Below are 13,450 nucleotides of genomic sequence, written 5' to 3' on the forward strand. Positions count from 1 at the left end.
TTTAGGGAGACTACTTATGATGTCTGCTTGGGCTCTGATGCTCTTTTTATGAAACCCTTCCAAGCCTAAGAAAGGAAGTAACCTCATAACACACAATATGCTGCTCCACAGCACGTATTTTAGAGCTAGAAAAACTAGAAAAGTTGTTTGCAATAGTTGCTTTCTTGTTTTGTGGTTCTGTAATTAAAGGGGCATATACCATCTCTAGAGAAAACTTGTAGCTTGCAGGGATTTCATACACATCTCCAGCTTTTTTTCTTTTTTTTTTTTTTTTTTTTTGGCCTAGTCACTCTAATCTGTGTTGTTTGGGGCTGTGAGGGAAACTTTCTGCCTTTCACATTTTGCTCTACAGCTAAGACCAGAACCATCACCAGCGAAGAAATAACAACAATCCCAACCCAACCCTTCCCTTAGGGCAGTGAGAACCTGAAACCAGAACCAAGCCAACAGGAAGACACATTTCCTCCACTATCAACACCTTCTTTCAATGTCAGAAGAAAAATGAAGCTAATATGAACATGCTCTCAGCAAGAAATCCGAGGAGTGAGGTGACCCTACTCATGTACAAGGCCTCTGGAAATCCCGGCATTTTCAAACCACATTTTGAGAGAGTCAGTTGTAGCAGAGAATTAGAATGAGAATGAAAGTTTTCTGAAAGACAGAGATGAAGGAACGAAAAATTATTCTGTAAGAAAAATGTCTGAAGTGTGATTCTGGTATGAATTTTGCATTTTGAATTCTGTGCAAAAATGCAACTAGAATACATATATTCTACCACCACAGTGCATCGTGGCTCCTCTTTAATCCCAGTTTCTTCTTAGTATCAACTGCAGCGTTGTATTTTGTGTGTTGTAATTTCCATCTTGGAAACTTAGATTTAATATTTCAGCTGCTTCTAATTTGACCGCACCGAACCTTGGCTTTAATCAGCTATGTTTCCTAAGGAATCCAATGAGCTGTGTTTTTTGAAGTGCAACAATAATAGCAAAACTCTGTTGATTTCAGATATATTTTCCAAGGTGCTACATCCAACACAACTTGGTTTTGAGAAAACAGAGAAGTGCAGGAAAATTTCTCTTAGTCCATGTCTATTCTGGATCTGTCACAACACAAAAACAGTGGAGACAGACTCTAAACCTAAAGAAAGCTGATGGACATTAACCAAAATTTTACTGCTGAGGTTCTTGCCAGCAAAGGACAAAACCACACCTTCCATCAGAGATAAAATGCCCCATTCATTTCATGTTAAATTAGCCAGAGAATGGCAATGGGATGGAGGCTTTCCAGCATGAAGCAGTGGGAATTTTTCAAGGCTTTCATGAAAAGGAATAGTTTAGGTTTTTAGGAGAAATAAGGTGGCTATTTGGGGGCAGTGGGCAATGGCTGCAGTCACAACAAAGGTATGGATCTATTATGATTACATCTTGCTATGGCAGATTATCTGGGGGGTAAAATTTAGTCTTGCAGAAGTATTCACTGCCTTGCTCCTACACCATTAACCAGAGTCTTGGTTTGGAATTTATTACTCTGACATAACGTTGATAACCTTTTCAAGCTGTGCCACGTGGCACTGTGAAATTATGTAATACTTAGCATAAGAGTACAGATATTTGACCTACCAGAGGAAGAGGGAAAATTTTCTAAGATTGAGACCATCCTTAAAAGAATCTTAGAAATCCATGGTACTAAAACACCTTTGAATATCTAGGCTTTCTCTGTTGCTGAAAGACTTCATGTCCATTCTAAATATCAGTGTCATACAGTCTGAACACAAACCATTCCTTACCTATGTTCTTGAAATTCATATGAGTGAAAATGCTCGGTAGAGGTTCTTTGTCATTACAAAATCCATTCACACTCAAGAGCCATGCAGAGAAGAATCTCACAGCAATATCTGAAAACAGCAGAAAAATGTACAAAATTCTGTGTGAAGCAGAGTGGTTTTTGATTTGTAAATGGAGCAATCATTTTTGGCTGTTGCTTTTGAACTGCATAGACACACACCATTATTCTGCTTTTCAGCTCAGAACTACAAGCAACATTATGAAAAAGTATCCATAGGGATGAAACCTGTTTTGATGGGCAGTGAGTGCATTGCTACCAGGAGAAATAAGCACCCCATCCAGAAGTAAAGTAAGTGTCTGAAGAGTTGGAGGAGAGTTCCCACACAGAAAATGGAATATTGTTAACGAGCAATTAGTTTTTACCACAATATTATCAAAGTTTTGTACTTGTCTATCAGACCTGTGTTTGTTCGTCTGATGTCCTTAAACACCTCCCAAGACAGACACTCAGGTGTCTCTTGGACTATTGTCCCCCAGATGAGGAAGACTTCTATTTCTAAGATAGATAATGAGTAACTGCAAATGGAAGTCCTTTAGTCTTGTAATTTGTTCAAGGAATATGAAAATAAAAAGGTTTCTCCCCTATTTCCTCCCAGATGTTGTTTAGGTACAGAAGGTTCCATTAAATAGATACACACTTGATGCCAAAAAACCATGTATCTATGAAATAAATTTGCCAGCCCAGTGAATCTGATGGGTAGCGATGGTCCAGACTCTCCTGGGCAGCTTTTTAATGCACTGAGAAAAATAACAAATGCAACTATATTTGGGAAGGGCCACTGAAAGGTTTTGTGCCTTGGCTGAATGAAAGTATTCTTAAGATACATTTGAACACCACAGTGCCCCATGCAGGTAGAATTGCCTAAGGTTATTTGGCTACATTGCTAATCACCTCCCTGCCCAGCAACACTTGGAATTGCATCACTTAAACCCCAATCAGATGACTGGAACTGTAGGTGTAGAGTCTATGTAGATATTCTGCACTATATGTGAATGTATAAATGTATGTTTGTGTGTGGTCTCTACATCAGGGCATGCTAGAGGGCTCTCTAAGACAGGGCTCTTTCAGAAGAAATTGTTGAACGTATTTCCTTCTAACTCTTTAAAATGTTTTAAATATTTCACAAAATTCACTAACCAGAGGGAAGAAACTAATTAGTGCTCATGAGTGAGCACTATGGCAAAGGAGGAGATTTTGGTACAAAAATCCTATCAGAAAGCAGAAACCCAGGTCAGTCAGGAATATGTTGTTTGCAGCTGTGAAGGGACAGCTTTTCCCCACTGACCTTTATGGGAATATTGGTTAGGACTTAGAGACAGTTTAGATGCATCTACGATAAAGTTATCTGACAGGCTGGGAATTCTCACCAACAAAAACACACTTGGAGGAAAAGTCTCAATTTTGAGTGTAGGCACCTAAATCTGTCAGTGGAAGTTTCAGTGGATTCAGTGAGTCTGGCACTTGGTTCGCAATCATTTTCTCAGGACCATACAGTGAGTCTGTGGGAGGGACATGACCCAAATGTAAGTCTGCTGAGTCCATGCAGTCCAGTACCTTAACCACAGGTTTTTGCTTGATTTTAGTAGGTATTTCTGTGACCTTTAATGCTATTATTCTACTAGCTCATAGCTGTTAGAGATTTTAAGAAAGCCTTTGAGGGAGTGAGGGCTATTCAACTGTTTAAGAACCAGTGGTTTGGTATTCATTTATATCAGAACATCTTAAGAGAAGAAGACATCCCAACAGTTTTAAAATGAATCTGACTTTAATTGCAAAAATAGAAGCCCCTCACAAAGCCAAGATTTCCCAAAGGTTCTACACCAAAGGAATTTCATCTAAACCACTGCTGTGCAACATGTAAAATAAACTAAGAAAGGGTGATTGACTGGCACTCAGCTCAGCATGGATCCCACCAGGCACTGCCTGACCCAAGGGCTGGAGCAGACCAAGCTTTGCAGAGTATCTGAAAATCCTTTCTGGAGCTACATCTTCTTGTATCTGCTGTGAAAGGAAATGTCAGAGCAAGGCTTAACTTCTGCATTGTTCCCTCCAGCCTTGCTCTCTGATCAACCTCCGCAGCTCTTTGAGGGGAAGGAGCGGCAAAGACAACAGCAACCCCCACTTATTTGCAGTCCCTGTGGGTGACATGGGTGTTACAGAGTCAGTACCAAGCACCCCTTTCCCTGATCCCTCCATAGCCATTAACACTGAGAAAATAGAATCTGTAAACAATGGAATCCTTGTTACCACAGAAATAATTTAGCTGATACTTTTGATTTCAGTAAGGTCGAGATTTCACTCACATCTTTGGTCAGTGTTTCTTTGTAAGAAGGTTTTCTACATGTGGTGGATTCCTTACAGCAAAATTCAGCTTATGTACAGCACACAAGGCAACAGAACAATTGGTTTACAATCAAAAATATACATCTCCTGGTGTAGATAATCATCAGGGTATTTTTTATGCCATAAAAACACGTAGCAAATACTAAAGCAGACAATTAATTTCTTGGCTTGTATAAAAAGAAAGGAGCAATTCAATTATAACTGTCTTTTCATTCATATCAGTCATGAACAATGAATTTGTGACCTATGAATGTGCCTCAGATCTGCCAACATGGGAAGTCTTACTACATTTTCAAGCCTTTTCAATTGTGTGAACCATGCATTTCAAACATCATCCAATAAAACTTTATTGTATAACACTTCCTGCCATGAACATACAGTAATATTCTATCTAGACAATATTACAAAAAAGTGAAAACTTCTTATGTACTCATGGAATTGTTTAAATTATACCCAGATTTTATTGTATGTGTTTTGATTACTGGAGGTACATTGCTAATTTACGGTGACTGTATATGTTGATTATCAAATATACTTATTTTGTTTCTTTGTCCTGATTGCATTTATTTCTTTTGCTGAAGTGCATTGTCGGTTACTGATGCACCATTCTGCACTGAAGAGTGCTAGTGCTTGTGTAAAGTAAAACAAATGTCTGAAAAACAAAGATCTTTGTTCAGGCTATCCTGATGTACAAGAAAAGTTGATATCAAATTTCTTATACGTGGGCTGTACTTACAAAGGAGAAACATGATCTATTTTTTTTTTTTTTTTTTTTTCATTTACCAAAACTTGACAAGTCATAACAAACTGTTTGTCATATAAGTGGCAGTGATGGCACATGTGGAGTGATCTGTTGTCCTTCCGCATCCTTTCTAACTCTGACTTCCCAAGGAATCTCCCATAGGGAATAAATTTTACAGCAGAGGATTAAAATGAAAAATCTCTGCAGTTTCTTCTTTCACAATTGAAGGCTACTTTGCATTGGATACACTTTCACCATAATTCTTATGAAGACTTCAAATTGCTGCCAGTTCAAAGCTGCAGCCTCCCCAGAGGGGCAGCTCCCTTCTGCTGCTGGAGGGGCAATTCTGAGCTCAGTGGCTGGGTCCTTGGGAGTTAAATATTTGCTATATGCCAAAAGAATAAAAGACAAAAGCCTGTAGGATAATATAATAAGAAGAACCTTTTCTTAAGCTATCTCCTCTTCATTTATTGTGGGCCTGAACTTGTTAAACTTGCCTACACAGCACGCAGCAAGCAGAATATGGGCTCTGACCATTTGTAGAGTGACACTCTTTAAAGGCAGTTATGTTATGTAACTTCCCTGTGGAAGCCTATAGGTGCACTGCTGTCTCTGAACCTGAGATACAGCCTTTCTTCTTGAATCTTATTTCACAGACTGTTTAAATTCTGCAGAACTCTCTCCCACCCCTTCTTAGCAGGGATGTGAATTGTGATGGTACATATACCTAAAGGTATCTTGCATGCATGTGCACACACACTGGGAGAAGTTCCTCTCCTTGCAATGATGAGTGGGAAAAGCTCTACATCTCCTTGTGTACCTCCTAGAAGTGCCTATCCATACAACACAGTGCTGATCAGCCTTGTGCTGCCGTCTGGACTGAGGTAAGTTGGCCTTCTTGCTCAAAAGTAAAGAAGTAACTAGGAGACAAGTGAGGAGAGTAGGATACAAGGGGTTCCTACCTCTCAGGTTTTTCTGTATGGTCAGCATGAACTGGGAGGGCCTTTTGCATTCTTTTTATTTTGATCTTCTGGAACTGCTATATAATAAGCCTTTCATATAAGCAACTGTACTTATAAATAAAACAAGTAAAATACATGTTAGTGGCCAAGTAATCTGTGAAGTTTGTCAAATACATGTAACACATATAAACATGGTGCTAATAGAGATCGCACATTTTACTAAAATACCCCAGGCAGATATGAAAATAGTATCTTGTTACCTTAAGGCATCTCTATGTAGCATAATACAGATGAACTGAGACTTTGATGTCAGATATGCAGGTGATATTCTATTACACCACGAATTTTCAGTGTTTGCTTGGTATTTAGATAACCTCCAAAGTTGGAGAAGTCCTGCCTTTAGCCACACTGCTGAAGTCAGTGAGAATTACAGGTGTGTTACCCAGGGTAAAGTGAAATTAAAAGGTTTTCCATACCAAGGAGCTGCCTGGTCTTCTCCACAACAGTGGGTCTTATGCTAGTGCGATAACCCAACATCACCATGCAACTGGGAAAGAGATTGCTCCTGCTCACCTCCCAGCTGGTCCCTTTTGTCAGCTCAGTGTTGGTTTATGAAGCTGAGAAATGCAGAGTAGCCAATGTCCCAGTCATTCCCATTGTGAACACATCTGGTATGGGAGTGGGATGATGGGTGTCCTTGGTAGTCTGTGTTCCATATGGAGTCTCCAGAAAGCATTAAGGCACTTAATGGAGGCTATGAATCTTCTCTGCCCCACAGTATCTCCTGCTCATGACTTAGATTTTGTGCATTTTGGAATGATGGGCCACTTTCTACCTGAACACAGCTCTCATAATAATTCACTGTACATATATTCATATGTATGTATGCCATCTAGGCTTTCCAGATGGTTGGTTTTTGGTGCCTTTTGTATAAATTTCAACTTCTCAAGACCTTTTTAGATTTTTTCTTTTATTTTTAATTTTTTTTTTTTACGTAACAGGGTTGTATTCTGTCAAAAGTAGAAAGGTAATGTTACTCTGCTTCTAAAGATACTTGGTTTGTGTGCTCAGAATTTTGTTCTTTACTTAGCTTTAAATCAGCACCTACCATTTCCGTAATTCCAGTGGGTAGTTTTAAAAAAAGAGTATGGGCCAAGCACCTGAATTCTATAATCTGGTTTGGAACAAATTCACATTTTCCAGTCTGGTTTCAGTGAATACATCTTGGGCCAAGAGCAAGTTAACATAAGTTGCAAACTGTAAAGAAAAAAATGTTTCTCCTCAAAATGTGTAGAATGCACAGTTTGGGAAATATACACTTCTTATGGTGGTGATACTGAGGGGGAGAAAAATGCAAAGCATATGAGGGAAGGAGCTGTATCTATTTGACCATATTATGCAAACCAACATCACCAGCACTTGAGAATGGGGGCCATGTTGTCCCACATCAGCACACATTGCACGTTGCACGTTGAAACTTCCCGTAGTGTGGTCACTGCTCAAAGTTGCTTTTGCTTGCAGTGAGAGAAAAAGGACCAGATTCTTAAAATCAGTGCTGATGTCCTTTAAAAATTGGCTAAAGATAATTGGTTCTTTTAAAGAGAGGCTTGTGAGGTTCTGAAGTTGGATTATGAAGAAAATCTTAAATAGCATATAAGTACCGTCCTGCTCCAGCAGAGCACAGCGCCTGAAATAGCGCCTGCTGCTATGAAACCCTAGAAAATAAGCTTTGACAGGAATTCAACAGGTCATCTAAATGGTCCCTAAGCCAAGGCAGGTGAGCCAGGCCCAAATCATCCCCAGTGCTGACTGTGCCAATTTGTGTTTCCTGAGACTCACAACAGCACACCTTGGTTAGCCATTTTACTACAATGCTTCCTTCCCCTGCAGCACTATGACATGGTCAGCAATGGGAGCCTGCTCAGCACTTGATTTCACTGGTTAAAACAGCTGGCCTTTATTGGGATGAGGGCAACATCGTGATCTGTATTTGCGATGCTGAGAATTAATTTATTTTCTCAATTATTCTCTGAATGCTCAATAAAGGGGTTCTTAAATACAGATTTGGAATCCATCTGGAAGTACATGAGAAGTTCTGTAGGGGGCAGAGAGGGCATGTTCACACTGCAGAATCTCACTGGCTTGGGATCAACTACTGTTTCAATGCAAATGACTTTTAGGTTACAAATCCTCATATTTTTAAGCAGTATTTAGCTTCACAAAGACACACCAAACTTTTAAAATTCCAAGCAGTGGAAATATAGGTACCTTCACATTTTTAGTGTTTCAGATTTCCATCTTTGGATGTTTGCTCATATTTTGTTTATTGAGGCTGGCAAAGGATGGGAGAAGAGAACAGAAACTCATCACATTTGCAGGGTTGTTCTTATTGCAAAGCAGAGTTATTTTGCTACGTGAGCACTCTGTAGCGTTTTAATTAAGGTAGCATAACTGCTAAGAATTTTAATACAGATAAAATTGTCTGTTCTGCTTTTGTTGCTGTTTTATTTCAGATAAAATATATTTATTAAGTAAATAAAATAAAAATAAAGTCTTACTTTCAACATCCCATGCCACAAAAGTTATTTTAATTTGTGCTGTGTTTCTGTACCTCGTAAAGAATAACAACCAGCATCCATCTAAATCCATCTTCCTGATAGATTTGGTTGCTCAGAGCAACGACACAAAACCTTCTGCCAGAGCAAATACTCACTAAACTGGGTTTTCATGTGTTGGGTGTCATGTTTGAGAGGAAACAGGTACTGCAGAGGTGATAAATGTAAGGTTGGTTTCCTCTTAAAATACACCTCGATTCCACTGCTTCAAGTGTCATCTTCCTCCCTACTTTTTGATACACTGATACATTAATTATGTGTTTCTGCTGTTCTTGTGAAATCTATTAGAGTCAAAACACTTTCATAATTAAAATTATTGAACTTGTAGCAGCATTCCCAATATTGCTGTCACTAGTTTAAGGTGATATTTATGAAATAGAGAATGAAATGTACCTTATGTGTGCAGTGATGACATTGCAAACCATCTTAAGATGAAGAAAAATAGCATTTCCCATGGGAAATTATTTCGATTAGAAATTACTCAGTAAGTGCCTTTAAAACTCAACCTTTCCTACAAAACCCAAGTGTGATGACAGCCCTAAACTCAGTATGTATGTTAGACCAAATTTTTTGTGGCTGCAAATCATCATCCCTTGACTGAAAGCAAAGCTTCCATAAAGACTGACACAAACACACTGAAGCTGCAAACAATATCCTAAACCTCAGATCCTGAATTTGACTTTTCAGAGTACTCTACTAAACAGAGCAAGAAAATATCATTAGCGAAGAAAGAAAACAATCAATATAACGGCAAAGCATTTCCATTTTGTACATCCACATGAACATAACTGACTGTGAAACAACTTGCACTTACATGTTGTAAACATGTACATTATTAAAACCAACATGTCCATTATTAAACTCTCTATATTATGCACACTTCTTTTACGATCAGCTCATCTGTGTCTTTAGAAAGCAGGAATGCCTTCTGCAGCACTCCTGGGAAGTGTAGTGTGCCCCAAAGCTATTCAGAATAATGCAGACTCATAGCAGAGCCACTTTATTGTCTTTAGCAACTGACTCCTGCATTTCCTATTGTTCACAGGTGAAAGTAGAAATAGCAATATGAGAAATACTGTTGTTTGAAAAAATAACTGTGTTCCTTGAAGTCTGAAAAATAGGTATGTGGCTTGAACAAACACATATGATGGTATTTTCTTGTAAGTGTTCCGCTGGATTGACTGTGTGATGATCTGCACCACTAGCAGACAATTCCTTCTTGTTCCCCAGTTCCTCTTTTGTTCCACGGTGGCAGAGCCAGCAGCTCCCTCCTCACCCTGGGGACAGCGTGTTGTGGTGCACAGCTGGTGTGTGTGCTGGTGGTGAACACAGAGCAGCTCCCTTCCCTGCTAGGCATTGACTCATGCATGCATAGTGGGAATTTGGTCCCTTCTCATAGTGCTGGGTTTACAGCTATTCTTCATGAACTCATTCCTGGAAGGGACTTTTCCAGTGAGATGGTGACTAATGTAGGTAGACATGTACATTATATCTCCATTGAAAATCTACAGATTGAGAGTAAAGCTTAGGGTCTGGTTATGTCAGGGAAGGAAAATCAGCCTGTCTGGACACAATTTTTAAAAATGGTTTCAATTCACTGTGGAGGAAATGGCCTCATGTTTTTGAAGTCTACACTGAACTGTATTGCATAACTCATTCCTGAACACTGAAGAGGGTTGTTCAGTGCTTATCCAAATTAACAGGGATTCGTCTGTTAATTTCAGGATAAACTGAAATAGCTTATAAAGGTTTTTGGAGGAATATCTAATGATTAGGAACTCAGGAGAGCAACCAGATTCTAAAAGTAGGTGCTTCCTGTGCTAAGACATTAGCTTCTGATTTCTTTCACAGAAACATTTACTGCCAAAATTTTGTAACAGAGACAAGCTTTCATCTAGCATTCATCTCAGAACATCTATTAAATAAAACCATAGTTTCCAAACAAATACCACAGTTTATTCAGGGTGAGAGAAATGTGACTTAATGATGAGTTTCTGGGCAAAGTATTAGGGTGACAATTTTTCCTATTAAATAAATATTCTTGAACTACCAGTATTGTTAAATGAAATCTATTTTGATATGCCTTCAGGACTTGTGTTATTAAGCCCGAAGGGTTGATCTGTTTCTCTGAGGGTATTTGAGATCTTGGCATGCAATGGCTATTTCACCTTGATTTGCTTTATGCACCTGCTAATGGGTAATATTTTGATGTTATTTTGGGGTATCCTTTGGGGATGGAAATATTTTGTGGCATTCTTTGGAAAGCATCAAGATTTCAATACTTTGGAATGACTTTCTGCTGTTCATATGTTTGATCTGTCTTGCGATGTGCAAAATCTTTTAAGCAGTCATCAAGCTCATTAAAAGGGAAAAATAAAGGACTCCAAGTCAGTTACACTTTGTGGAAGTTGATGGTTTAAAATCTAGTGTTAAGGAAAAGTACCAAAAGCAAAAAGTGCCAAAAGTTTCCAATTGCCACATACTGGTTCTTTCTTTCCTATTTGCTATTGGCTACCTGGGGTTGTTACAGATGTCAGATGGTCACTTCACACAGCTGGTATCAGGAGATGTGGAGATTACACAGCCTGGTGAGCAGGTCTCTGTTCACTCCCTGTTGCAGTGCTCAGGAAGAAATGCTACTCCAGGTCTGCATCACACTCCCTCTACATTGTTACTGTCAGAGGTTGATGTGGTTCAAACAGGTTGTGTCCTTCCACCTGGGCCTGCACTCTGACACAGCATCTTGAATTTCCACACTCCCACCCTTCTCCTCAATTTTTTCACAAGCAGAACAGGAAACGATGTGTTTGCAATGGCTGGTGCTGAGCTAGGCAGATGTCTCTCCAGATTTTAATGCAACGAGTTCAGAGTCCTCTACATATCTTCCATTTAACTGTTCATTGTTGGCGTCATGGGGGTACAGGTAAACAGGGACCTCTGTGATTGATGTGGCGGTGTAGGAGGTAGATCGAGTGGAACAGTGCTCTCGGCGCCTTTGGCCCCACTGCGTTTTGTACTGTGCCCATTGCCTCTTCAAAGCTCCTTGTACCTGTTAGAGAAACACACAGCTAGGGTGAGGCATGATGTACATACACCCCTGTGACAGGGAAGGGAAGGGAAGGGAAGGGAAGGGAAGGGAAGGGAAGGGAAGGGAAGGGAAGGGAAGGGAATTATCCAGGTCTAATTCCATCAGAATCTGACATCCAGTCAGCCTCTCTCCTCCTGTCTGTTCCAGAAGCAGTTCAGCTCTCAGCCTAAACTTCCTCCCTGCCTACACTTGTGCAGTTGCCTATAGGTTAGCTAAATGTGAAAGAGATTGCTGCACAGGGACACAGCATGATGCTATGGTGGAAGAGGAGAGCAGAATGGGGACTAAAACCCACCTGATGCTGCAGCTGGATTCTTGTTCCTGAAATACCTGATGCATTTTGATATCTGAAGAAGCTCAGCCTTGAGTAATGAGCCTTTGCCATGGAGGGTAAAGTGTAAATACACTTCAAGAGCTTGCCAGGACTAATGTTGTAGAGTTAGAGGATTAGGATATCTAAATAGGAATTTTGTTCTGGTAATTTAAAAACAGGTTCTGTGCTCACAAAATGTAACATTGGTCATAGCCCTCTGCATGGCAGAGGATTCCAGCCTTTGAACATTCATCTGCTAGGAATAAGACATTTTATTCTACATTCACATTAAGAGTGATGTTATACATGGCACTAGGAAATGATTTAAACTGTTGAGTCCTGCCAGGGAACAAGAAGCACTTCTCCAGCTGCATTTCCATGCATGGCAGCTCTTGATAGCACTGTGACATGAGCAGGAATTGGGCAAATCCTGGCTCTTTTTGTTTGGATCAGTGATTCCGAACAACACAAAGTGGGAATAGGAGCAGTTTGACAGAATAATCTGGTGTAAATGACCCTCTCCTCCAGGGGAAGGCACGTGCATGTGAGGCACCGTGATCACAGGAATCCGCAAGTTTCTGTCCACAGGTTTCAGGAAACCTCCTGCTGAGGTGGGCACTGTTTGTTATTTGGAGAATGTATTGCTATTCACCTTGTCCTAACACATGAGGAAAAGAAAACAAATGACTGTGCACAGGTTAATTAGATATTGAGCACAGGAAAGGCATACAGTCACAATGGAACTTCAAGTACTTGGGCTATGAGCAAGGTCTACGATGCCCATATTGAGAATTAAAGTGAAATTGCTGCATGCAAGGATGTTTTATCACACTATCCCAAGTTTATCAGTGAGAAAGAGTTACTGGGTCAAAGACTAATGCAGTGGCAGCACTTGATACAGAAATATTACACTAGTTAAACTTTGTAAAGATTTTAGTCACTCTAAAATTGCCTTTTGATGTTACAGTATGAATATTGTAGCTTAGTCACCCCAGAAGCTATGGGGAGGGACTGGAAGAAGAAATCTTCAGAAGTACTAGGACAGTGACTTCCCCCATATCTCACTGGGGTGGTGGCATCTAGGGCAGACACAATGAGGACAACGGAGAAACCTGGGCTGCGCACAGGGGCTCTGCCTGCCTGCAGCCACCTCTCCCCCACCACACCATGGTCACCAGCCATTGCACACCCCTGGTCTTCACCTCTGCCCCAAGCTGACCATGTTCGCATTTCACAGCACGTCATCCATCTGGATTCATGTCAGCATCTTTAGTGAAGGCAGCAAGGGTCTGCTCTTAGAGCCCTTCTGTTCCTCTCCTAGCCCTCTCCTTCCCCTACCCCCTACACAGACCCCAAGGCTTTGATCACTCTTGCATGGGGAGAAGAGCTGCTGTGCAGGTGAGAAGCTCCTGACAAGCTCCCCAACTGCTCTCAGCTGAACCGGAGTCTGACAGTCCACCAGGGCAACCACAGATCTGGAGATGATAGATGGCTAACTGGAGAGGGAAGAACAATGTCCCTGAGTCTTACAGAGCCTGTCAT

At 40.4% G+C, this 13,450-nt stretch overlaps 1 protein-coding gene across 1 annotated transcript in view; it reads right to left on the reverse strand.

The window, feature by feature from the left end:
- Positions 1-11,334: 11,334 nt before the first annotated feature.
- The window catches only part of CALCR (calcitonin receptor), a gene marked incomplete at both ends in the record, with an annotated part of 154,655 nt that continues 152,539 nt past the window's right edge, over positions 11,335-13,450 (reverse strand). Inside the window, one exon of the mRNA XM_082299429.1 lies at positions 11,335-11,556. Coding sequence (XP_082155555.1) covers positions 11,335-11,556 — 222 coding nt within the window. The remainder of the gene's footprint in view (positions 11,557-13,450) is intronic.

This window comes from Coloeus monedula (genome assembly GCF_965178545.1).
Source record: "Coloeus monedula genome assembly, chromosome: 1".
NCBI classification, from domain to species: domain Eukaryota; kingdom Metazoa; phylum Chordata; class Aves; order Passeriformes; family Corvidae; genus Coloeus; species Coloeus monedula.